Source organism: Macrobrachium rosenbergii, chromosome 37 (genome assembly GCF_040412425.1).
Source record: "Macrobrachium rosenbergii isolate ZJJX-2024 chromosome 37, ASM4041242v1, whole genome shotgun sequence".
Classification (NCBI taxonomy): domain Eukaryota; kingdom Metazoa; phylum Arthropoda; class Malacostraca; order Decapoda; family Palaemonidae; genus Macrobrachium; species Macrobrachium rosenbergii.
The window spans coordinates 14,672,696-14,700,663 of NC_089777.1; the positions used below are offsets into that span (position 1 = coordinate 14,672,696).

General features: G+C 37.6%; 1 protein-coding gene and 1 long non-coding RNA gene across 5 annotated transcripts; one reads left to right on the forward strand and one right to left on the reverse strand.

Moving 5' to 3' along the window:
* Positions 1-82: 82 nt before the first annotated feature.
* Positions 83-12,230, forward strand: LOC136825338 (uncharacterized). Its single transcript, XR_010849305.1, has 2 exons — positions 83-177; positions 12,039-12,230. It is a non-coding gene; the product is annotated as an uncharacterized lncRNA (long non-coding RNA).
* Positions 4,280-27,911, reverse strand: LOC136825337 (protein FAM114A2). Of its 4 annotated transcripts, none has more exons than XM_067081547.1 (10): positions 27,722-27,911; positions 21,601-22,735; positions 18,583-18,859; positions 17,348-17,460; positions 16,917-17,045; positions 16,070-16,321; positions 14,403-14,513; positions 13,523-13,719; positions 12,760-12,883; positions 4,280-9,017 (listed from the first exon to the last, which is right to left on the reverse strand). In XM_067081547.1, the coding sequence occupies exons 2-10, from the start codon at positions 22,729-22,731 to the stop codon at positions 8,922-8,924; spliced, it is 2,430 nt and encodes an 809-aa protein (XP_066937648.1). In that variant the 5' UTR covers positions 22,732-22,735; positions 27,722-27,911; the 3' UTR covers positions 4,280-8,921. The 4 variants fall into 4 exon arrangements, with proteins under 4 accessions (XP_066937648.1, XP_066937650.1, XP_066937649.1 ...); XM_067081549.1 differs by having other exon boundaries at positions 21,601-22,732; positions 27,722-27,886; XM_067081548.1 differs by lacking the exon at positions 27,722-27,911 and adding an exon at positions 27,562-27,670.
* Between the last annotated feature and the right edge of the window lie 57 nt (positions 27,912-27,968).

A 27,968-nucleotide genomic window follows, 5' to 3' on the forward strand; every position in this document is an offset into this window, starting at 1 on the left:
CACCTATCATCATGGGTTAAATTGATCGACAGAATGTCTTAATTGATTAATGATTCACTCAGGTCGCAGGAAACGATCCCTCCCAACACTGAACTACGTCACGAGATGCCGGTCGTCAACTTAGGAATGTCCGTCTGCCTATTTTATAGCTTTTTTCATTCCGTCGTGCCTTACGTAGTAAGTAAAAAGCTCAGCAAAACGTTTTTATTACCAGTTAGTCTTACCGAATTAAAAAAAGCAGATGCGTTAATTGTGAGAAGTGGGAAAGTTGTTAGCCTACAAGATGTGTTGCTGACTTGTTGAAAAACATCTTTTGGGTTCCAAGTAAAAGCAATTTTCCGTAATTAGTTGGCTTTTATTAATTAAAACTGCAATTTTCCGTAATTAGTTGGCTTTTATTAATTAAAAATATCATCCTTCCATTGTGAGCCATGTATTTTTCTCTTGCTTATCATTTACTCCTTGGATTTTGCTACCATTGATAGCACATATTTTCTTGTCCCCCACGTGCCCCCTAAACAATGTAAGAGTACCCTGTCAGAATCTGTTTATGCCCTTGAGAAACTGACGGAAAAATCAAAATAGAAGCATTTAGATAAATATATGCTCCATGTCTGGTTATATTGAGAAGAGCAATTCATCCCCGTAACAATGAAAAGATTTTAAAGTCACTCAGAATGAATACAGGTAACCTAACCTATTATAGGTTGAAGTAACTAACTTGTCAATACCCTTGACCCTTGAGTATCTCCCATTAAGAGGTTCTCACCTGTTTGATCCCCCAGACTATATAACCTCACCTAACATGCCATGTTTTACCAGGGTCCTGGCCGCATCAGCCTTAAGTCATTTAGGCCGTAACATCCAAATTGGCAAATGGCCGAAATGTGGGTATGTAATACTTTGATTCCAGAGGGGCTAGTACTAGGCTAAACACGGTGTCCCAAGGAGCTTCCGCCATATCTTATGGCCTAAACTTCATATGACCTAAAGTTGTGACGGCCTAAAAGGTTCACAGCCGAAAATAATACATCCTAATTATCCCGAACACGTTTTACCGTTGCCAGAGTGCCTAACCCCCCATGGAGATCATATTATCACCTTACCGACAGAGTTAGGGATTTTTTTCCCACCCTTTTTCCTGCTGTCGATCTGTCCATTGGTGGATCTGTCACACTTAGCTGTGTTGGCACAACTCCTAAGTGATTTAAGCGATCGCGAAAAAACTGGGACCAAGGTAATACCGTCGTGCGTAGGGCCAAGAATGATTTTAAGTCTCATCCACTGCCTTGCTTTTTCTTGATCCCTAGTCTGTCCTCTTTGATACCAGATGGGGAAAAAACTTCTGTATGTCCAGTCAGAGCTCTGTCTATTTACTTGCAAAGGACTAGGGAAATCAGGTGAAATATCAACGACCATTTATGCAGCCCTAGGAAACCTGACTTACCCTTGTCAAAGAATGGTATGTCTTGTCAGTTCAAGGCTCTGGTCAGAAAAGTGCATGCAAATCTAGACTCAACTCCTTTGCCATGAGCTTATAGTAAGATTCCATGACGTGCAGGCGGTAGGGACCACTCTTTCTCTTGAGGAAGTTGTCAGTACGGTGCGGTGGAGGTGTAACTACGTATTTGCGTCGCACTATCTGAGAGATGTGGAAATCCAATATGAATTGTGTAGAGCTCTTTCGCCCCTCATTACGGCAGGGGAACTTATATCCTGAACAATTAGGGTAGCTGTACTCTAATTTCCTTTTAGTTAGGAAATTGTTGAATTTTGGGGAGTATGAAGGTACCTACCATATATGCCAGCGTATAAGGCAGCTCAGTATATAAGACAACCCAACATTTTTCATGTAAAAATGTAGGTTTAGTGGTATGTTCAACGTATAAGATAACCCCAATTTACTAAATTAAATACTGGTACAGTACATAAAGGATATTTTATTTGCAACGATGAAAACATTTAAAAAACATTTTTAAACAATTAAAATCTTACAAATTCATTATCATGTTCATCTTGTGATACAAGTCCATTGATGACAGATTGTAATATACAGTAAAGGAAATCATGGTACGGATTTAATTCTGAATCTGTTAGCATGTCAATTTATGCTTCTTCTTCTTCCTTTGCAAAGTTTACTGCTTTTAACTTGAAGCTTCATACTTTGTCCTTTTATTTTACCAATAGTTGATGTAGCCATGATGGGGTCTTGTGGTAACTGTATTCAAATAATGGTTCTCTGGGTGAAGCTAGTAACAAAGTGAGAGCTTGCTCAGTATCGATAGTTGTGTTGCTAACGATTCACTTGTACAGTATTACCTACGGTTTTTACTGTTATCACAGTTGTTTTGTTTGCAGTGTTGGTAGTTGTGACAGTAGTTAACTATTGACACTTCAGGGGTTAACCTATCATTAAAAATCTCAGTGGGATTTAAGGTTTACTTTTTATACTCGGTTTATAAGATGACCCCCTATTTTGGGGGAGATTTTTTAAGGCTAAAAGGGTGCCTTATACACCAGTATATACGGTATTTTGTATTAGGTGAGAGCCTTCTTTCTTTTACCGTCGTTGCTCTGCTGGCTTAGGCACAAGGCCTTGTGTCCCACTCGCATTGGAGTGAGTGGTATCCCTAAACTATAGATGCTCCAACCACCCGAAAGGGTTGGGTGAATAGACGGCTCAAACTAAACGATCCTATCAGTGTTTTACTTTTCACACTATCATCCTCCTGCCTGACACGGGTAATACTGTATAGCTATCATAATACTGTAGAGCGCTAATTATGTATTTAAAAAATTTTATCATAAAAATATATGTAATGTAGATGAATGGCCCCTTGATTTCCATGAGCCAGCATACGTCTCTGAAGGGTCGTAGTGCGCCCAATGTAGTTTTGGCTGTGAGATTTTACACATCCCCTCTGGACAAGTGAATTTGTAAACTACATTTGTGCACATCTCCTTCGGTCCCCCAGGAGCAGGGGCGTCATTTGGGGCCTTTTGCCCCCCTCAAGACACTGATGGCCCTCCCCCCCCAAGACTTGGTTTACCCCTTGCCTTTGAAATAATAATAATAATAGCCGCAATATGTGGGTGGATATGGCACACCTATTTGCTGCTTTAACTCAATACAGCTCTTATATGGCTTCAGATTGCTCCAAAATGTGCACAAATTTCCAAAAATTTCTTAGGGGCGCCTTACAGCACCACCCCTTACCCCAGCAGATAAGGCTCGCTTCACTTGCCACCCCACCCATAAGTTGTAAACCTTCCCCCTGTCCCCCCTCAAGAAAAATCTGAAATGACGCCACCGCCCAGGAGCGGCGCTGTTCTTCATTACTAGGGCTGCTACAAGGTTAGGCTTGCTTTATATTCCGAGGCTTATTTTGTGGTAATGGTCTCTGTTTACTATCCCACATACTGTGCGGCAATCTTCCTTGTATACAGACTCGTAATGTAGACGATAGTAAATAATCACTCTCCTTTTTTTTTTTTGTTGTGTTGGGTTGGTAAAATTCATCCATTTTCTTTTTATTGCAGTTTCAGTTATTTGATCTGCACAGCCGTTGTTTCTAATAATTGGCGAATTCGGTCAAGTTCGTTATGTATATCTCTCCACAATGTGCTGTGTGTAGGCTCTTTTGGCATACAGTATGCACTCACTAAAAACTTTTTACGTGTCTGGGGATTCTCCTCGTGCATCCAAGCAACGGCCAGTGTTCGTTGCTTTCATATACACAGTCATTTTAAACTGTCGTCCTTGTTTTACCAGGACATCAAGAAACTATAAAGTTTGCTGGCTGTGCTCTGTGGTTTATTTAACCATATGTTTAAACTTTTACTTTGTCGTAATACGTGTTCTTTGCACCTGAAACAACACCCAGTCATTGGAGGAAGGATGATCAGCTTACCAATTTGCAGCCATCTAGCCTCAATAGTTTTTAAGATCTGAGGGCAGACAGAAATAAGTGCAGATGGACAGACAAAGCTGGCACAATAGTTTCCTTTTCAGAAAACTAAAAGCAGTCCTTAAAAACGTAAAATTCTAAGGAATGATGTGTTCATGGTAACACACACAACTGAAGAATGAGTCAGGTTATCTGACAAAACCTGATGAATCTGAATGCTCTGTACTGTATCTGCCTGCTGCTGTCTTTTGTTATTACCCATTGAACTTTGTCTTGAAACATTTCATGAAAAGCAAAATGGGCAATATAAGTAAGTAATGGATCTGACCTGAAACAAATTTATATTTCTTTGAGGGAAAAGAAAAGCACACTAAATTACCATAATATATAAAATATTCAATTTACAGATTTATCGAACGTAATCTTTATTTACAAACTTCAAAAAAGCAGTAAGTTTTTTTTTTTATTAAATGTAAGGTAAAACAAATACAGTACTACACATTATATTCCTAATAAAAACATGTATTTATCTGCAGTAACATCTACCCTCTAATAAAATTAAGGAGATTAAAACTGTACTTTATTGTACATCAAATGAACGAAACAGATGCAATTATTATGACTGCTGTTCCACCACTAACAATATTATTTAGCCAAGGCATCAGTACAGGACTAGGTTTGGCATTGGTTATTATGAGATTAAGACTGAAACACTATGCTAGGAAATTTCATCTAGTACACATTTTCATTATTATTTTTTTAATAGAAATTATACTACTGTTATGGTACTATTACAAGAACATAACTGTAATAGTAATGCTGAAATGGTAACAGTATTACAGTAGTGGAAATTAACAATATTAATGTTATAGTGGTATAATTTACTTCACATGACCATCATCATCATCATTGCTCTAACTGCTATTGTTAAGAGAAGGTGGAAGACAATGGTGATGATGATGAAAATTCCCAGTATTCTAGCTTAGAAGCTGGAACTCACCATCAAATAATCTGATACAGTGCCTTTTAAACAATTTCCAAATCGTCATAACCACCTACACTGCACCTGGACCTTCCATGAGCTGGGTATTTCATAATTATTCCTGATATGAACCATATACATTAAGAATTTATATACCAACAAATTCACTTTGGTTCACTGCAGTTCATTAACATTTCCTTATATAAAACCAAGTGCTTTAAACCACAATAATGCCAAGTGCAAAGTAAAAATTTAGCCCTCTCATAATACAGTATTTACACATTGCCCAGCAGTTTCCCTTTTCTACAGCAATTTATTTCAAGTTTTAGTTTGGTCAAGAGAAACTACATGAAGTTTAATTAAAAAGGTTACAATAGAGAGCATTAAAAAGCGATGTTTTAGCTACTAAACATAATCTCGCATGCTATTATGAGCTAATGTTAACGTAGGAAGTACAATATTACTGCAATTCTTTAATTCCTGTGTTCTTATTAAAATGATTAATCATCCACTCTACTAATATTAAAATGCATAATTTCCTGTATTTTCTACCTTGTTTAAAATCATATCCCAATAGTGAAAAATATGTCTTAAAAATATAGAGAAAAATATTCACATTTTCCTTACCTTCTTATAAAAAAGGCCAATAATTTACAGTTCATATTACAAACACGGAAACAAAATGTAATAAAGTACCAACAAGTTGTGCAAGGTACTGCGTTTTTCAGGCAGTGAAAGGTATACTGATGCTTCAAGAAATATTGCTAAACTACAACTGTGCTAAATGTGTAATGGCTTATACAACCTCTTTTATATGAAATGAGATTAAAATATCACAATATGGTTTCAGTACCTTCCACCAACTTCTTTGGTAGCTGTTAACAATCAAGAATGTTTAAAGTGGATGTATTGATCTTTTCTTCGTAGCTTCATGCATTGAGTAAATATATAACGTAAGCTGTAAAGATCTGTGTCGAACAACATATCTAGTACAGTAGTAAGTCTATAAAAATGTTTGAAACTTGCCATAGTAAAACCAAAATATAAGGTACAGTATGACAAACCAAAATCTCAGGTGGTGAATAGAAGCATACTTGATTTATCTACTACATAAGACTACAGAGATAATCCAAATGGAAATCTCTAGTAGTGTACATGGGAATTCTAAATGCACGCTCTCTCATTCCTCTCACACCTAATCCTCCTTGTTACTCACAGCCAGGATCACCAGACTGAAGGTCTGTTGCATATTTCAGGAAAACTGTTTATTTTTACAACACAGAGCAGTGTCAGTCTTGACCGTTTCTATTATTTAAGTATGGTCACAGGTGCCAACTATGGCTGTCACCCATCCAATTACTACTGAACTATCCAGACTCAATGTTATCAACTTTGCCGAGACCAGTAGCAGAACAAAAAACGTTTCAGCTAGTATGACTCTTGTTAGCACTGAAATTTAATTTTAAAATTGTCTATCCATAAAAAGATCCTCAAAAAGAAATCAGTGCTTAGTTTTGTACTATTTTCACAATACTGCACTATGGTGTAATGACTATACAGGTTATTTATATGACCAATGTTGATACTAAACATACAATACAGTTTGAAAGATGTAATAACTGTTTCAGTGGGAAAAATTTATAATGGAAACAAAAAATAATGACCAAAGCTTTGGTTCTCGACCAACAAAAGTTATTTCAAACTTTATTGTCAGTAAGGGAAGTTATCCCTTTACTTCCCTTCTCGTAGATATGTCTGATAACTGCAACGGAAATATTGGCAATCTGTAGATTGCATAGTAATATATGTACTGTAAAGTGATGTTTCACTGCTTTTTCAGCTGCCTATGAGAAATTTCTAACTTATTGGTCTATTTTCTTGAAATCAGTTATCGTTTATAATCTACAGAAATATGCTATTGATTTACCTTTCTTCCTACTGTATATACGGTACTACCATACTATGATCCCTAATTACAAAGTAAATGTGTTTCTCACGAAAGTTTTTTGCCATGTTTAAAATATGTATGGGAATGTTGTATGCTGCATTTCCTTGAGTTTCTCCCTAACATCCCATAATTTCCCGCCTGCTTGGAGGAGTTAACTTACGGTCTCGAGAGAGAAACTTTTGTGAGTGCTAACATACTGAAGTATGAACACATCAGAGGAAATAGTTTGCAGTCACCGGAGCCTCAACGAGAATGCAATACTATTCCATACTATAGCTTCCATTTGAATATAAGCAGAGGATCTGGAAGTGCCTATCGTAGGTGCAATACAGCACTTCTGCCTAGCACAATAATATGTAACAGTTATCTTAACCCCATCTTCATGGCTAAATCACTTCTAACATTTAACAATGGTTAAATCATTTTCCACTGGTTTGGGAAGAGCAAAAGCCTGTTAGAGTTCAGGAATTTGAAGAAGCTGAAGCAAGTTCTAGACTTGAAAACTACTGATTGAACAAGCTAAAGATTACACCAAACTTAACAGTCTGGAATGAGCATGTTTAGCATGTGGGAAACTGAGATTGCCAGAAGCCCAGAGGATAGAACTTATCATATAACAGTACTATCTATTAAAGATAAAAACACCATGACAAGTACATAAGGCAGTTCATTCTGTCAACTCTGCACCTATGTTGAGGGTGGTTCAGAAGGTATTAAGACCTAGACTCTAGAAAAGAAATTGTTGAATGGAAAAACTAAGCCAGGAGACACATGTCTACACATTATGTCACAGGGCATAAGTGAAACAAAAGGCAGGTACTGCGATCTACTTCCAGCCGTTTGTGTTGGCTTGGGAAACGTATATGGCAGCTTGTACGAAGACTAGAAAATACTCGGAGGCACACTGACGCTCTTGGCATAATGACAATATTTATAGCCACTTTGTTACAGAAAAGGTCAAGAGTAATGACCAAGGCCACAGAACCTGATGTAAAATAAGACAAAATGGGAGCCTGTAGTGGCTCTAAACCCTAATATAATCACCAGAATGTCTTCTCACCTGTAAGTTTACCAACCACTTGACATGGAATTGGTTATGCCTGTAAGTCATCCAGGAAAATGACAGAATGGCTCCAATCTTTTAAACTCATAAAAAATGAAAGGTGACATTACAAACCACAAAAGGCTAATAACATCTCAATGTACAGATGCAAACAAGAACAGCAAGGTGAGCTAGTTCTTTCATTTTTTCACAAAGAGCTACTGTAGCCTTACAACACTAATTAACTGAGCTGGATGCTGTGGGCAGAAGTACCTGAAGAAATGAGGTAAGTATGATGATGTGGGTATTTACGTTTGACAGACTGGATATGATACAGCCCAGACACATACAGTAATGTATTGCCATATCATGTATAGTGCATATTACTTACTCCTCTAAGGTCTGTCTTTACCCTCTTATAATTTCTTTAGGCCCGTTGCATAAACGAAAGAAATTTTAAACTATGGCAGGAAACAGCTCAATTATCAAAAGCAAACTAACTCAGTTTGTGCTACTCAACAGTAAATACAAAAATTACTTATTGACAAAAGCTTATGCCTAAAACAAATTGAAGATAAAGGAAAGGAAGGCAGGTAATGTACATTCCATTCAACCAAGAGCTATATGAGCATCGCATGGACACTTTCCTCAAATCAAAATTATGTACGTCACACAATTTGCCATCTACTTGAGATCTAAGTATAAATTCTCTCTACGGGAAGTTGACCAACTAAATTCCAAAATTACTCCTATGTTTGTGTGACACGGATGCCAGTTATTTCTTTTCCCAGAACCAAACTGCAATAGCCATGATAAATCTTCAACATTTTAAATTTCCTCTTCACTTTTTCTGAAACAATAAAACATTTTAATATTTTTCTCACATTGAAAGCTCACTTCTTTAAAATATACTTTCATCAATATCATCCTTTTTCCCAAGTAACTAGGCCACAATACTTTTAAGCATAACAATTCACAGTCATTAATACAGAATATGGACATTTAAAGAATTTTAGACAAATTTTGTAGTAACATATATTCCTACAAATCAGCTGCCATTTGCTTTGTATTGGAGTACTGCAATACTGAAGTCAGATGCGTCATGCACTGTCGTATATAGCTGTTACCATTCGCTGACTGAAAAATAAAGAAAATTAGTAGTGATCAGGATGAAATTCAGATTAAATATTTGTTTACTGGGTTACTTGAAATTAAAACAAGGAAAAATTTACGTACTGAATTGTGGCATTAAAGATATCTGAAAGTCGAGTACACATCCAAACAAAATTGTGACTTTTGATAATCAAGAAGCTTGATTTTTGGGGGGTGGAAACGGGGAATACAGGAAGAGCCACATAAATTAGGAGGTTCATTTCCCTTTACAAATAATACCATACATCTAAAATGGTAGATCTAATCTCTCTGACAGATTTACTTATTTTTCTACCTACTGTACTGTAATTTCATGTCACCACTGCCAGGCCCCTGTAGGTCTCATTGAAAGGATTTGCTCTTGAACAAAAATTAGCGAGACAATGGCCAAGCTCGAGAAGTTAAAAAAACTAAATGAGAAGGATAAAAAGGGGAACACAAAAGTAAAAGAAAAAGGCAATGCAGCTGAGGCCAAAGGAACATTTAGTACCATCTGCACTGTGCCGAGCAAGGCACACTGTAAGCAGTACCCATTGTAGGGGTCACTGACGAATACCTAGGAATAATTGGGATTTTCTAAGACACTAAAAAGGTAAGTTAAATTTGTCGCAATCTGTAATATAGTTTTCTCAACTTAGTTGAACGTTTTTTTTTTTTGTTTTTTAATTTACTGCATAAGGAAAGAGAAACTTATATGGGATGTCCTACATATGCATTCTACATGAACAAGGAGTACGTTGATAAAGACGAGATGACGACAGGGAAGGAAATAAACTTATAAGTCCTTTTTGAAATATTGCTCACATTTCCTGACAAAGTAAACTGTTTCTCTGAATCCAGAAGCCTTAAGCTGTTATCCATAAGGTCAGCTTTCAGGGAATAGATTCCCTGGTGAGAAAAGCTATAACACAACCAAGATCAGATTATATATACTATAATCTTCAATGAAAAAGTTAGGTAGGAAGGATGATCTACATAGAGAATGAAGGTACACAATAGCATGTATAAGCATACATCATGTTATGTATAAATTTCAACCAACTGCAAATATTATGTTTAAAAATAAAAAGTATGGGAATTTTGTCCAATCTCCATCATTTTCAGTACAGTATATCCAATCATTCATTTTTAGATAGAGCTGAACAAAATTTCTCTGCTAAGAAAAAAAAGCCTTCAGGCCAGATTTATCAGAGTTAGGAATTGCCACTCCACTCCACCGTCTGGCTAAACTAACAAAATCATTATGTTTCAGGATAAATTCCACACATACGGGTCATCTTTTTAAGCTAATGGCCTATGCAAACAAATAGTACTGGATTAGAGCCTTGAAGTGAATGTAAATGATCAACTATGTTAGGTCCTGTGTCCGGAAGGGACATGGCCTTTGCTAAACTTGCAAGTAATTATTATCAAGCAGATTTAGACACTTTAGCGACAAGCTTGACTGCTAAGCGTCTGTTAAAGTGAGGGACCGCTATAATGTCTTTTTTGATGTAAAAGCTGTCAGGTCAAGGGCAACATACTAAAAATATGAATGCACAATTACTAAACTGGTCACTGCCTTTTTTCTAATGTAAATAAAACATTCATTCTTAAGCACACCTGATTATCAGGTAGTGACATTCTAGTACAAGGTAATTTCATTGATTTATTTGTGAAAGAAAAAGTTTTACGTGTTTGTGGATGAAATTTATTTACTCCATATATTTATATGACATTTTCTGTAGGATAATTTATGTTTGTTTCTCACATCTTTAATGTAGGCATAGCCATAACTTGCCCTTGAGTTAGTAAAGAATCTTCATACTGTCATCTCAATTAAATTTAACTGTTGGCATCCAATGAACAACTTTTAACTGTTGGAAAACCATTGCACAGTATGTAGGTAAAGATGATGTGTATATAAAAAAAAATAGGTAAGTACTTATGAACATGACTTTTTATTGATGAGTATAAAGAAAATTATTCTCTAACTATAGAATTAAACAACGACTATGATTCTTTTGAATGACTTTTTTGTTTAGATGTATTAAAGAAAATTTGTATGAGAGAAAATTTACCATACAGACAATAACAACATTTATTCTCTTCATTTAATTAAAGAACAATCTAAGAGATTTTTAAGGATGATAAGGCTGAGTACATTGGAAGTGTATATCAAATGAAGCAATGCTGTTCAAAATGTCTTAAGTAACTGAAACATAATCAAGTGTCAAAAAACCTTGTGGCTCCTGATTTAAACAAATGAATCCTCTCTACCCAAAAATGCTTTTTTGCAAAGTTTGGCTAAAACTGACCTCATGGTTCCAGGGAAGAATTATAACAAGCAGCAAAGGGGCATGGCTAACCTCGCAAATGGGTGTGATTTTTCATATGAAAAATCTTGAATTGCCTCTACCTAAGGATGGTTTTGGTTTATGGAGAGTTTAATTGAAATGATCCTGTGGTTCTTGATTATACGTAAAAAATATAAAAAAAAAACTCTACTTGAGTGGGGCATAGCTTCCCTTGCCAGGGAGCAAACTTGAATCCTCTTTACTCAAGGAAGCTTTGTGCCAAGTTTGGTTGAAACTAATTTACTGTTCTAAACATTAAATAAAAACCAGAAGCTGTTGTGGACTATAACAACACAATGGGTGGCATTCTTTACAGGCAGTCCCCAGTTATTGGCGGGGCTCCGTTCCCGACAGCGTGACGACAACCGAAAATCGGCGATAATAGCACTGATCCCCGGTTAGCGGTGCCGATAAACAGTGATCAGCGCCGCCGATCAGAGGCGATCAGCGCTGCCAATCAGAGGCGATCAGCGCTGATAACCGGTTATCAGCGACAAAAATCTGGTTATCGTTGTCGCTAGACAAGCGCCGTCAAACCGGATCGCCAGTAACCAAGGCTGCCGATAACCGGCCATGAATGGGAAATACTGAACTGTAAATTGAGAGTAACTTCATCCACAAAATCAAATATTGCTCTCCAAATTTTAAAATCCTTCTCATTATTTTACAGATTTGTAAATACATGAAAAGTGAGAGATTATTGGTGCTGTATGGAACTAAGCCAGGAGGACACCAACAAGACTGTCAAGCAGAGATCAACAAGCAGAAAACTACTTTATTATCTAGAGATAAAAATCACCAGAATAACTGGAAGGGAATACAAAGCAGCCTAAGATATTAAAAACAACTCGTCAGTGATTTGTCTCGGCTTTTCATTTAATAACAAATCCTCAGGCAAACCTTATAATAAAATAGCAAGAAAAATATGCAATGATGGTGTATATTAATTAGGGAGGACTTAAGCAAAAGGTAGGACAGTTCTATCACAATAATGCATAATGATAATTACCAATAATTCACACCGAAATAACAATATATGACAGAATACTATCACTTAAAAAAATAAAACCAATCATAATGAAGCAATAACAAAAGATACGGGATATGTAGCATGTGCCAACATATACACAATTATCTTTGACCACAGAAATGATGATTTTTTAGCAGACTCGGATCAATTACTGAATGATTCACTCACAGTGAGCAAACTAGCATTGTAACTCCCTCAACTGGGTAAAAAACACGTACAGTATCCCGTGGCAGTTATTTCCATTTCAAATTAAGTCATTTTGCTACTGAACATACAAACTGCGACATTTGTGACGGGAAAAAAAGTTTGTGGTAAAAAATCTATTTCCCTAATAATGCACATATAAATAATGATAACTTACTTGTAAATAAATGTTGGTAATAGTGGTATTGATCTGTGGATCAGCTGCAGAAGTTCCTGTAGTGATAATACCACAAACATTATCTGCTGTATTTTCTATGCCACCACACATGACACTGCTGAGTCTGTGAAAACAAAAATTATATACTGTACATATACAAATGAGCAAAAAAACTGAGGTACTGTAATGATATAAACTGAATTCTATGAAAGTAAAATAGTCTGCAAAGTCAAATCCATGAACCTTGCTGTCATGTGCAACTTAATTTTTTTCTTTTTTAGACTAAACATTAACTACTGTGGGCTCATCGAGTAGCACTGTACAACACCAAAACTTTTACACATCTTTTTAAAGCCATGTCCACGCTATCAGGCAATGCCAGTGACCTGAGCTGTCTCTGGGCAAAGCCTTTCAGACGTGCCTGTGATGTCAACACTACTCGGCAAGTGATTAAGTTGTCTAACCAGGCAACAGCCAGAAGGAGATCGTTAGACTGAGCAGTATCGTATTATGAATGGTTTTCTTAAGGTTTATGGTATTGAACAAGTAGGTCATAGTAAAATTATTACCGCAACAAATGCTAGCTGAATAATATAAAAATAATTATAGTAACTTATTGAAAATAATATTTTGGGAGCTACATGACAAATATGTTCATCCACAAATCCGAATGTGCCAATCAACACTTCAACATTTATGTACAGACACTTAAAACACAACATAACCCTATTTATTTTAACTAAACTGTTAAGACAGGACTCACTCTTTGAACTGTGATGCAACATTAATAGGATCTGCTCCTGGAGTGATGAGAGCCAATTCAGCTCCCTTATGAAGAACAGCAGCAAGCTGTGCTACAAGAGCTGCCAAAGCCATAAACAGTTCTTGCTCAGCTGTTGGTCCATCGACAACATCAGCTTCCTTGATTACCGACACAGTTTCCTCGAGAGATCTCCACGCCTAAAAGTGAATAGAGCTGATCAATAGCACAATACCATAATGTATATGACAAAAACTAATGCAGTACAGGCAGTCCCCGGTTTACGACAGGGGTTCCGTTTTTACGGCGCGTCGTAAACCAAAAAATCGTCGAAAAGCGTAAAAAATCATAAGAAAACATTACTTTTAATGCTTTGGGTGCATTGAAAATTATGTAAACTGCATTTTTATTGAGTTTTCATCAAAAAAACCTCCAAATTATTATTATTCTGCCGTCTTGGAGCCATATTTCTTCCATCGGATCGGCGTACGACGCATCGTAACCCTGAAACATGCTTCGTAAACCGGGCAGTAATTTCTGCTGAATATATTTGAAAAGCGTCACAACCTCGGAACGTCGTAAGCCGGACCTGTCGTAAACCGGGGACTGTCTGTATTACACATGCCAGTTTATACAGGGCAAGATTGAAAAGTGTCTCATGAATTAAGCCTTGTTTAGTTTGATTCTGAGTTAAGATTAAATTGGGGCTTTTATTAAAAGCACTTTATTTAGGAAACTAATACTACTGAAGCAAACATTCATTTTGAAACAAATTCAGCGTGGATTTTATACACGACTGCGTCAAGATAATCAGGATGCAATATATTCTAAATTAGTCCACTGATCTTCAAAAATATTACCAAAAAACAAATGAAGAACTCACATTACAAATTTTTTGTGGCAGAACAGGCAAACCTGTAAGGGGCATGATATCTTCCACACGGGAAATGAAATCATCTTCCAGAGTACATTCCTCTTCTAATTCACACGCATTCTGTGGGAAATTCAGTAATAATGATAATTAGATTTTTAACTGTGATATCAATAAACGCAGTATCAATAACCCTACTGGCATTGTAGAGATTACTAATAAGTCACAAATGCATGAAGGCTACTACTCATCTCTAAATCAACATACATTATACTAATGTCATGGTACTGAATTCCTTTACATAATTAAACCATTCATTGCTGATTTGAAAGAGACGTAGTCTTCTACAGTTACTAGCATCTTTCACATGGATTGCATGTTGATGTCTACTCTATGGCTGCCTCCATAATCCTCTGAGTTCCCCAAGACCTGGTTTCTGATTCACAGTCCCCAAGTGCTCTCCTGAATTCTTCAGACACTCACAAACTTTGGCACATTAACTGCCATTCGGGTTAAATGTGATTGCTGAGGTTGAGATGAAACAGTTTTTTCATAAAATCCCATCAATCATAAACTGTGCTAACATCTGCAAGCCCCTTAATCTTGCATCCAAACTGCATGAACAGTGAGAAGGGTGGTTGGGTCTTACTTGCGGACCTTAGTAGCACATACATGGATGGTTGTTTCACTGTCTGGTGGACAAAAGATAGCCGAGTCTAGGGACATTCAAGACGATGAATCTGGGCCAATTATGATGAGTGGGTATGTTTGGAAAAACTAGTTTCCTGTAACATAGTTCAGTACTTCTTCTTTACAGAAAATGGGTTGCAGTGGAAAGATAACAATACTTCTGACTTGATGCCATCCAATTAGTGAAGGACTATGAATTCATCCCAGTAAAGATACACTGTCAAGGTTATAAAAGTTATGAGCTTGCAAATTTTTGTTGCATATAGAAATGAACGCTTATGATACAATCCTAGTCCTATGGTATGAATATTGATTTAAATTGTTTTAAGAAAATATCATAAAACCCCCAATTTCTGGAAAGTTCTTGAAAGTTGTCAACAGTGACAGACATCAATGACGATGAAAGAGGAAAACAAACATGCCATCAGTGCCCTATCCCACATCCTCCTCCTACTTGTCATTCTCGAGTAACTTCATGCGTAATTAACTGTATTTTTTCAATGGATAGCAACTGTGCATGATGCAATTCCCATCAAAATTGCTGATAACTTTACTTAAACAGTTACAGTTGATTTTTGCAAAAAATCTGAATATATTCTGTACCTCTAAGCTTATAAACATGTATTACATATTACAGGCAGTCCCAATTTACCGGCGTTGGTTAATGGCGTTTCAGCGTTACAGCACTTGGCTAGTGACGTTGTTAACCAGATTTTTGGTGCCAGCAAGTGATTTTCAGCACCGGTAAGCGGTTTATTGGTGTCGGTCAATGGTTTATCAGCATCGGTAAGTGGCTCATCAGCGCCGATAAACCGCTTACCGACGCCAATATACCACTTACTGGTGCCGAAAATTGCTTACCGGAGCCGAAAATCTGGTTAATGATGCCACTAGCTAAGTACCGAAACACCATTAACCAATGCCGCCGGTAAGGGGGGACTGCACTGCCATGCATGCAATGTATACCATAGAAAAGCTTAAGATATTACCCTAATATCAGCATTTGCAGACTGGATTTTTTCTGTGAGATAATGCGGCATACTCTGCAACATGGACGACATTTTGGATTCGCACTGTCTGGCTACTAAAGAAAGTGCTTCAATATGAACGCAGCCTTCAGTGGTTTCCCAAGCTTGGTCAAAAGTAGCTTTATGTTGGGAAATCTTGCCATCTTTCCCATAGATTCCTTCCTGCTGGTGTTTTTCTTCTTCTGCTGCTCGATGCCGGGCCTCCTGTAAGACCTATAAAAAAAAAAGGAACCGTCTGATTCATTTTTATATCCTTACTAAACATTCTATCCTACCCTTTGGTTATTTCAAACCCAAACTGAACCTTGAAACTGGTCTTCTAATCAAGTGACAAGGACAGAGCAAAAAATTATGAATTTAATATAAAATCACTTTTGCTTCATAAATACAAAGCTATTTTGCAGGAAAGCCAAGGTGAGTACCCCACTGCTAGAAGGGGGGTCCCCCTATTCCCTACTTCATCATCTTGTTATTTCAATCCTCACTGGGGGTGGAAAGAGGGTATTACCATAGTAGGAAAAACATGTGAGAAAGTGTGTGGGGAAAGCAGAATGATTTATAAGGGCAGTCACATTTATAATGAATTGTACAAAAGGTGGAAAATAATACAATACATATACAGTACAGTATGATAAAAAGGGGTGTGGTGCAACCAACATGTAATCAGTAAGCAGGGTTTAATGTATACTTAATTAGCTTTACTAAAAAGATTCCAAAGTTACTAAAGTATGTTGACAGATGTTTCATAACTTAATTGTGTTATAGTCACAGCCCATTACATGTATACAACAAAATAATTAAAGTTTACCGCTGATAAATTAGGTTTTGCATTTGCAAGGAAGGCCCTTTTCTTTCTCAATCCAGGATCACCTTCTTGAATGACATCCATTGCTTTACGTCCAATCACCTCCAAGGTATCCAAACCTCCCATCAAGACCTGTTTAAATACAATGATTAATTAGAGATGTAAAATTAATCTCATGAATATGCAAACCTCCCATCAAGACCTGTTTAAATACAATGATTAACTAGAGATGTAAAATTAATCTCATGAATATAGTCAAATCAGCCATCCAAACTTTAAAGCACTAGCTTTATACCAAAAACAACCTCCACTAACTTGAAAATATGATCTGAGAGTCTCAAAAATAAGCAATGACACTAAGCATTCATCTCATAATCAGCAAGCACTTTGGCTTTTCCCTTAAGAAGTTAGGATTCTAAGGGTTCATGGATTACCTTGTTGCTGGCAGTTTCAAAAACACCTGAGACTCCTGACACTAACGACCCAAGGGAAGAAAACCCGCCCAGGCCAAAATCGGTCCTGGTATTCCCCTCATCAGTGTTTTTATCTGAAAAACCAAAAATACAAAAGTTCTGTTCTTTAAGCTACCAAAACGCATGCATCATAACTTTTCTAGAATAAAGTTAATCATATATACATGATAAAAATTAGGGAATCAATTTTTTATTTCTATTGCAATGACTGAACTGGTAAAGCTAAGGATTTGTTTGACATGAAAGGAGAAATATACAGTACGGTTCAAGAAGTTGGACAGGTAGGTACTAAGAAACTACAGGGAGCACCTGAAAACTACGTGACAAAGCCATGTTGTTATGGTAAGTTCTGAAAGAATCTCCAAAACTTAACTACCAAAAAGGTAAGAGCATTGGTTACTGAATTGTCATCATGCAGTAGAACCACCCAAAATTCATATCCAACACAGAAATCATTCTCCTGTCTAATCGATGAGACCAAAGAGACTGAAACTTGTACAAAAAGGCATAAAACTGTCGAACATGATTCCCTAAATAAACACAACTTCATCAGTCTTATTTTGCACTTGAGACAGATAAATTTAGCCTTAAATTACTAATTAGCAATATGAGTAGTATTGGCTGGGTGGATGAGATCTGACAGCAGATGTGACTTTAAATGGAAAATGTAGGCAGAGGCTGGCATCCATCTGGACACATGCTACTAAAGATGGGATGAAGAGACTTGACCAGACAAAAAAAACTGAGAAGGCACAGCAACCAGTGGGCAGTAAGAACACAAGAGTAGAATAGATGGTGAAATGTGCGAGAGAAGGAAAGTGGCGAACTGAATGTGAGGCTGAATGCACAGATGGCTGAATACATGAGAAGCTAAAAACACAAGCATCAGGAGACAGACATGGAACCGGAGCTTAAAAGGAAAGATGACAAGACTAGTGTGTGGGAAGGGTCAAATCAATATGGCAAATGACCACAGAGTTGAATAAACAGGAAAAGTACATTAAACAACACAATCTCAGTCTCTAAATGGCAAAAGAAGGCTGAAGTACTACTGATAACATTCAATTTAACCAACCAGGTTCCTTAACTGCTGAATGCCATACAACCAAGACTTATGGCTATTATGATTCAATGATATGTTCATTTGCACACACACAAGCAAACGGCTTGACTCGAACGCTTGTGTTCCTACTTACCTCTACTTTTGTTTGTCTCGTCTACTGAATCTTGCTCACTTTTGTCTCCGGTTTGTTCTTGAGCCTTCACCTGTGACTTGTATTCTTTCTCTCGTTCAGCTATTTCTTTCGCGAGTGTCTCCGGGTCTGGAACTCCCAAACTACCTTCCACAGTATCCATAATAGTGCCAACCCCACGGCCAACTTCCTGGGATAACGTGGAAGCTGCGCTGATAAGGGTTGTCCCCCAGTTACCCCAAGAGCTACCCCAGTCACTGTTATTTTCTTTACTTTCATCCTGAAAACATACAAAAGTTCAAATAAATTATCTGTACCATGGATAAAACCCCCTGCTTTACTTGGGCCTTGATTAGTACGGGCAGACTGAGTCCTGAATAAATATTAAAACTTGAGAAAGTACCGTTTAAATAATGGGAAAGACTTAACCAATAACAGATGCCCTTAGTTTTTCAGCCAAAGTTTTCCACATCTTGATTCTGTCTACTTTTATTGTAAGCTGAGTACGCTATACTAACAATAAAAGTGTGAGGTCTGTAACTACAAAGCCCAAAAAGTATTTCATTAACTTTATGTCCCAGTGAATTATAAACACTTTAATTTTACTTATACCAAAAACCAACACAGGAGAAAGGCAATTGACTCATGAACCCTCCAGCTGCAATATTCATCAGCCAACAACTATTCCTACAAGTTATAAATTTTAACTCGCCATGGTCTGGTTAAAATAAATAATACCTAGTGTAGTAAAAATTCACCCAACAGGAAATCATTATCACAATAAGTTCTGTATTTGCAGACTTATATTCTCATAAAATGAACATTCTGACAGAGTGGTTTACATTCCTCTTATGTACTTGAACACGAAAATTTAGGGAAAACAGAAATTACAGTAGCGCTGCTCTTTCCGCTGCAAGGGAGCTTAATTTGCTAGTTACACAAGAGGAAAACTAAACCTTTATCAAACAAAAGTTTGTTTTCATTACACAAAAACATGTTTTTCACACAAGCCTATTAATCACAAGATCCTTATTCCATACAGAACTCATCCCAATTGCACCATTTCAATCTACCTTCTCTGATATTTCTCTCACCTTAATTGTTTCACTTTCTTATTCTTTGGTCTCTCTCTCTCTCTTTGGTGCGTCACCCCTCTGATTTCCTCTTTGCTTCTCCTTACGCTTGCTTCACTATAAAATATGTACAAAAAGTATGCATCATGATGACTGATTCATTATTCCATAAGAAACCACACCAACGACCAGATCAGTGGGATGTGAGAGCCAAGATATCCCTGGAGGAGGCTGCTATTTACAAAATAATTTGTTGGTCAGACCCACAGCACTCCCAACAAGTGTTTCTATTCCGTCATGGCCAGTCTCAAACAATTATTATATATTTTTCTGGTACTCCCTTTTTTCTCGTACATCTACAAAGCTCCTAGCTTAGCACTGTCATAGGCTTCTCTAGGTCTATAACAACAACGTGCAGTACTCTCCAGTCCCCATCTTTTTCCCATCACCTCTCAAAATTTAACTGTTGTCCCTCCCCCTATCATGAAACCAAAGTGTTCATGTCCTATTGTTGTTTCATTTCCGAGTCTCCTGTCCAAAAAAACTTTCCCATACCTTCATGCCTCCAAAATTTCCCTATTCCTGTAAATGTCTTTTTTCCCCGTACAGTGTAAGTATTGTCCAGTGAGGATATATTTCCATTCCCAAGGCACTTTATGACCATAGATTATTATTATTATTATTAACCAATCTTTAGTATTAAATTTCACATTAAGTCCATTCATTCCTCTTACAGGCTCTTCTTTACCTCTAGTGAAATCCAAGTGCCTTCTACTTTTCATCTTTTCACTATTATATTTACCTCTCCTATGCTTATTTTAGGCATTACTACCTCAAACACAGCCCTTAGTCTTCTCATTCAAGTGTCTTAAAATTACTTGTTCCATCTATTCTTTGCCCTAAGCTGATTAAATAAAATTACTCCCTATACATTATCTGTCACCTTAATCTGGGAGAAATCCCGGACTGCCTCATTACTGCTCTTTTCAGTCGCTTCTTTGCTTGCTTGAAAATTTCCTCATGATAGTCTGTTCCTTTCCGTTTTTGTTTGGGGCAAATCCTAATTCCATCAAGAGGACTGTGTTGTGTGGGCTTGCCTCTAGTGGATTTTCCCAAGAAATCCTCTCCAACCTAACACATTTAACCAAGCACTGAAATGATCACCACTCAATGTCAATTTCAAATACTTGATACTTGATACAATTCTACTTCTTCAGGTTATCCTCATCTGCCAATCAATCACCAATACCTTGTGCAGTATAGCCTTGCAGTTTTTAATTTCATTAAGACGAATATATGTACGTGTACTTGTCATTTTCCTCTGACCATCGTACAGGTTATAAACAAAGAACTGTCATCATATCAAAGTTACTGCAGAGTATCACACTTCCTAAGATATGATCCACATCACCAACACTTTTTATATCTGCTTCTACTGTTGCTCTGAGCTCTGGACTTCCTGTATACAAAAGGCTTCCCTTTCTTCATTTGCAAAGTCAACCAAGGGACCATATAGTACACATACCACAGTAATCTCACCCACACCCAATTTGATAATCAACCCCCACCACTCTTCGTACTCACCCCAACCAAGTTGTTCTCAAGGCCTTCAAAGGAGGACTATATTCCCAATATATATCCCTCGCTAGCACAGGGCCACCCCTAGCAACAGGGATGCAGTACTTACCTGCAAAATGTTGGGAGCACTTCTGTCAAGAATGGATAGCCCTCTTTTAGATCATCACAATTAAGAGTGACAATGCATAAGCAAGAATGTGAGGTTTGTCCACAGCATGAACACAATTATTACCCTACATGAAAAACTTATATTTGAACTGTACTTCTTTTTGAACTAAAGAAGTAAGCAAATCAAATTACAGTATATATTTTTGTATAATGTTATATTTTCTATATTACAGGGAATTTTGCCAAGCATACTCCTACTTACCACTTTCTGATTCTGACTATCACTAGGCTTTTGCGCTTGCTGCCACCTCTCTTCTTGTTTCCATAAACTGTCCTCTGGCTTTTCAGTTTTATGAGAAACGCTGGCCTCTTCGGAGCCTGAATGAGTTACAGACTTCCCATCACTGAATGGTTCCGCTTGCTTGATAGTTTCACAGCCCAAACCTTCCATTGGCCTCTTTTCTATTCTTGAACCTAACTTTCGGGCACCTAATCGCTCTCCCAACTTTTCTCTGGGTTTCTTCATGCCAATTTTCGACTCTCTAATAGGTTTAGGCTTTTGAGATGCAGGCTGTGATTCATCAGACTTATTTTTCTCATCAACTTTCTCTGATGAAACTGCCTCCTGAGTTTCAGATCCGACAAATTCTTTGGATTCACTCACAGAAACTGTAGACTTCACATCTATTGCTTTTCCTTCTACAACATGAACTGACTCCTTTGCTGTCACTGATTGTTCATTTTCAAGTTCTTGAGAACATTTCTCATTTTGAATTTCCTTGGAATCCTTCGTCACTTCTGTATTTTCTGTCAACTCTTTAAATGTATCTAAGGCACTTAATTGCTCATTAGTTCTTTTCATGTCAGTCATCTGGTCTTTCACTTGGTCTGCGCCATCTTCAGCACGAGCGTCGGCAACTTTCCCTTCAACGTCTTCTGACTGGTATGTGCTACTACTGGTTAAAGCTGTTGGAAATGTTTTAAAGCTGCACTCTGGAGGTTCTGCATCATCAGACATATCTGATTCCTCATGTTCTCTCTCGTCATCTACGGTGTTTACAGAACTTTTTCCGAGAGTCAATTGCTCATTCACCTGAAGACTTAAATTTCTCAGCGATCCTATTAGAGACGTATCCTCTGACGCACCACATTCCTTGTCTATACCTTCTTGCTTAGGATCACGTGGCTCCAAAGACGACTCTTTCCCTGCAGATCTGACGGGTGGCTGACTTCTCTCATCTTCCTCCTCATCATCATCATCTTCAGATGAGTATGTCGTTTCAGACTTCACTGGCTGGGGTAAAGCAGGTTGCTGGGGATGAGGACTTTGAAAATCCTCTAACTCTGACCCCTCATCAGCAGACTGGAAATCATCATCGCTTTCAGACGACATCCTTCTGGAATAGAAGTTATAAGAGTCGTGAAGATACCCTACTTATTATTTGTAAAGAGACAAAATATAAAACCTCTTGGGCTACAAATAAGCTTCAATGTTTTAAGTTCAATTCAAAGTTTCGGATACAAACCATTGCTTTGTTATATCAACCTGCTTTAAACTAAATGGCAAACTGGCTCAAAAATTTACTTACGAAGACAATACAATACCAGTGCTTTGAGAAGGGTGAGGAGTGGCCCTAAAATATGTAGTCATAAACACACTTCCTCATCCTTCTACTTTGTTTCAAGCTTTGTTTTTCAGCCAATATATCTTAGCGGAAGGAGCAAGAAACTCCATATACTATAATGCTCTTCTTTTAACAGTACTGACCTACAAAACATGATTTCTTCAACAATTTTTATTGTATTTTTGGAGTGAACAAACCATAGCCTTATTTATGTACATTATTTTCCTTAGGCAAGAAAGTAAATCAAATAAAAGGGTCTGCCTTAAAGTCATCAGACACTCTATCATTCACAGGGTTGTCCATCTGAATGTGGCCTGCGGTCTGTAAGTTACGAAGCTGGGGAGGCCATAGTGTGTGCAGGGTGACAGATTCTGATGTCTGAAGTAATGATTAAAAGGCAAATGATAAAACAATATTACATAGAGAACTAAGCCTAATATGATTATAATACTTTGTACTGTACATTACCTTTCACTATTCTATTATTTGAATCTTATTGAAAATGTTTATGAATCTCAGATACCCCATTATTTTGCCTGTATTAAATCTACCCAATTCTCCTGACAAATTTTTCATTGTTAGATATGTCAAGATGTCCGAAGTAACTCTTACAGTGACATGTATCAATGGACAATCTACTAAAAAAATGTTAGAACTGTAAGTTGTTTATCATAACACAAGCAAAGTACAGTAGTACTGCTCTGACCTTCATAAGGTAACCATGTGTAACGCTTACAATGGCCAATATACATAGTCTAGTTAGAATCACTTCCCATTATGCATTCATATGCATTTGGACTGCCAATTCATCTTTGGCAGTTTATCTAATGCAGGGTGGTAAGGTGTTGTGGCAATGTCTTTATTTATGAACTCATTTTCCATATTTCATGAAACACGCACATGGCTGGGTATCAGGCAGAATCATATCGCTTTTCTCACTACTGTTACTCAGTGATGCTGTTTCTGTATCCTGTTAACTACAGGATGGCCAAGGTTACAGTTTTCCACGATCACAGAGCAGAGAGCCAGTCAGGTACAACAACAGAGAAATCTTGGCTCCATTATTTGTTGAAACGCAACTGCTATAGCAGAAATTCCAGTCCAAAACATTTCTCGCTTTTTGACGTTAGTATATATCAGCACACTGTTACATGTCTACAAAAATATATACAATTTTTGGTATTTGCCATGGAGTGTTCTTGTTAACAGTTGGTGTTATATTATTCTTTAAAATCTATTTCTTACAAAGAATTTCACATCCCACTCCTGAAGGATCAGGATACTGAGGATGTCTCTCAAATATATACCTGAATCAGTACTGTAAAACATTATGAATGTTGTGCTGTGTAAAAAGTGAGAACTTGCTATTTGCTTTTAGGAAATACTGTATTATAAGATAGACATCTCTCTCCCATAATTCTGTGAGTGAAATCCAGTTTCCATATACAGTACAGACTGTCTTTAGGTGGAAATTTAAATGTTCTGGTGCAGAACATACACATGGTGGCCATAACCCAACTAAGATAAAATTAACACCAAGCAACCTTAATAAACATTTTCCTCTCATCACCTGTGTTACGAGGGAAACAGCACACAGGTACAGAAGTTACTTATCATTTGAGTAGGAAGTTTTCATAATAAAACTAATATTGTAATACTTACCTGAACACCTGACTTAGGGCTGGTCAGTGACCAGGGATAATTCAGGTGTTCAAGGAGTGTATTGCAATATGTGTTGTACAGAGGTTACTCAGATGATTAAAAGTTATGATGAAAGTGAAGGATGTGTTAGACTATGTATACACGCAGGAATGCGAATGGTTTGCCATAAAAATGGCCGTAAGACAAGGGTGTGTTATGTTTCCGTGAGTGTTCAATATCTTTATGGATGGACTGACGCAAGACTTCAGAGAACGACAGATGTAGGTCTGAAGTTGTGATACGAAAATGAATCATGGATGGAGTCTGGAATGGTTGGTGCAGTATAGACGGGGAATAATGAAGTGAAACTAGGAAAACTAGTGAGAGTTTGGAAGTGTCTGCAGGAGGAGAAATGGAAGCAAAGTAAGGCTATGAGGGTATATGGAAACCAGGAAGGTGGCACCAAAAATATGGATGGTGGAAAAATAGAAGAAGCTGATTTGTATAAGTATTTAAGAGCAAAGGTAATGGATGATGTTAGGCAACAGAGAGAGAGAGAGAGAGAGAGAGAGAGAGAGAGAGAGAGAGAGAGAGAGAGAGAGAGAGAGAGAGAGAGAGAGAGCACAGTCAAGAAAACTGGAAGCTAAGGCTGAAATATATAAAAGAACTGTGAAGCCAACTCTCCTTTACGGAAGCAAAGTATGTACATTGAATATAACCAACTCTCCTTTACGGAAGCAAAGTATGCACATTGAATATAAATGTGAAAAGAAGTTGCAGCTGTTGAGAGGAATTGTTTCTGTAATATACATAGCTTAAGAACAATCGATAGGGTAAGAAATGTGGAGATAGAGATACGTATACATGGCAAAAAGGTTAGAGTGGGTGAAAAATATGTTGAGATAGTTCTGACAAGCTGAAAAATGACAACGATAAAGATAGGTTGGTAAAAAGTGTATAATTCAGAAATGTTAGGGGAGTAGGTGAGGAGGACCTAGAAAGGGTTGGATAGACAGTGTGAAGGAGGTACAGTATCTAAAAGGAAGGGCCTTCATATTCAGGAAGTGAGATATAGCATACAAGATGGGGTGAATTGCAAAGAATGTGTAGGGGCTTGATGAGCTGCAGGTGGGCCTTCTGTGTTTGTATATGAAATATTTTATATGAATATGAAACTCAAATGAAAATATTTCCAAATATATTTTGGTGACTCTAAGTTCAATTTATACAGTACAGTAGCCTTTTTTTGTGATGGTATGAGGCTGGCAAGATAGATGTCACAATATTGAGGGCAACATGTAATTTAGTAGTTAAAACTGCTCAAATTGCCTTAGGAAGGAGATTAGGAGGACTAAAGAATTTCAATATATCTCAAATAACATTCTGGCACTCTGAGCCTCAAAGTTCTTATTAGGCTCATACAATGGCCAATATCAGTATGAAAATACTTGATTGTGACTTGTATATGAATTCAACATTGTCGCCCACTGGTTGTTGGAGACAGCCATAGGTCTCTTGCCTTTTATTTCTCACAGTCAACAAGATATACTCTAACTTAACCTATCATTTGGCAGCAGACCCTCTTTTAAACAGGTTTCATTGAATATTATTGCTGCTTCAGCTGCATTTATTTTGAAGACGACTTTTTCTATTTTCCTTATTGCAGACTTCTCTTCACTGAAGTTCGCCGACTGCAACCAATCAAAATTCGCCGTCCACGACCCCCCGCTGAAGCCCGTGTATAAATTCGGAAGGACCTATGCAACCTGCCAGTCCTCTACTAGCTCCCGCTGGAGAATGACAGAAGAGTCCGTCGAAATGTCGCGGCAACAAGTGTTTAGCAACTATATAAGTTATAATTTTCTAACTGTATAGAATATCTAAAAAAGCAGAATCCAGATTTTTTCACTTTTCCCCCCATGAAATGACAAATATAGGCGAGCTGTTAGCACGCACCTCCAATGAAGAGAAGTCTGTAATAAGGAAAATAGAAAAAGTCTTCTACAAAATATATGCAGCTGAAGCAGCAATAATATTCAATAAAACTTAACCTATCATAACCCATCCTCTCGTAAGTCACTGGGCACCACCTGACCTGAGGTAATTCAACAAGCAGGCAATAGACTGAGAAGTATAGGCCATAAGCCAGGTCATGGAAAGGTCATTTGGATTAGCTGCCTTGTTTTCCAATCAATGCTGCTGGCCTACTCTAAGATTTAGGGCTATCAGCACACAGATTTATCAAATAGTTATTGAATCATGGAAAACAATGGAAAAAAGGGAAGTTTATCTGTTTACAGATGCAGAGATTGTAAAAAACAAAGGGGATAAAGGGGAGACCGTAAATAAAGGGGCGAATGTAGCTAAACAAAAACGGTAAAACTTTACTTTAGTTCCTTGGCCTGGTTCCCGCCATTCGCCGACCAGGACGGGTTCCGCACAAATAAACAGACCTAACCTTTCCTAGAATGCCAGGTCGTGACCTAACCAGATCATACCCACCTAACCTAACTTAGGGCGGCGTGCCCTGACCTGCCCAGGGGGGGGCGGACCCCCCAAAAAGGTGGCAGCCTGGCCCGGCCAGTGGATGGCGGGAACTAAGCCGCGCAACTAAAGTAAAGTTTTACGGAATAAACATGTCTTGGGGGACAGTGACCCTTAGAATTTTGAGAAAATCGTAAATCTCTGCTTCAGTAGGTACCCTAAGCAGATAAACTGCTTATTTTTTAGCAAATATTCTTCCGTTTGCTGATCTGTCGAAAGAAAAAATAGAAAATATTAAAGAAAGCTTAAACAAATACACACACAAGGGTGTCGCGAATTTGGACCCCTAAACTGTAGGATTACCGAACCAGGCTACACCCTCTACACCATAACAGGCTACCGCCCACACAATTCTACTACATTTAATTTGATTTTGAGAGTTAATAATAAAAGAATGATCCAATTTAATCGACCTGACAAACTGGAAGACCTCACGTCAGAGCCATAACAACACAGACACGGGAATTTGCCAGTCTGTCATACCTTAACAGACAGACACACAGGACGATCGCAATTCAAGACACAAATGACTAAAACTTAGCACTATTATCCTTTCAAGATCCAGTCCCATACCTGTTCTTTTTTGGAAATTCCGATGATATAACGTCCGAGAAGGTTGTCTTTTCAAGTGGGTGTCATTTGACGAGACCGAAACGTGTTTTCGAGGAGGTTTTGACAGCGATCAGCTGAGAGACAGAGAGAGAGAGAGAGACACACTGACTTATCTCCACGTCATTCAAAGCTCGGCGGCCTCTGAAGACCTGAGTTTAAGCTTTCGAAGAGAGAGTTTTCACAATATACTTTCTCTCTCTCTCTCTCT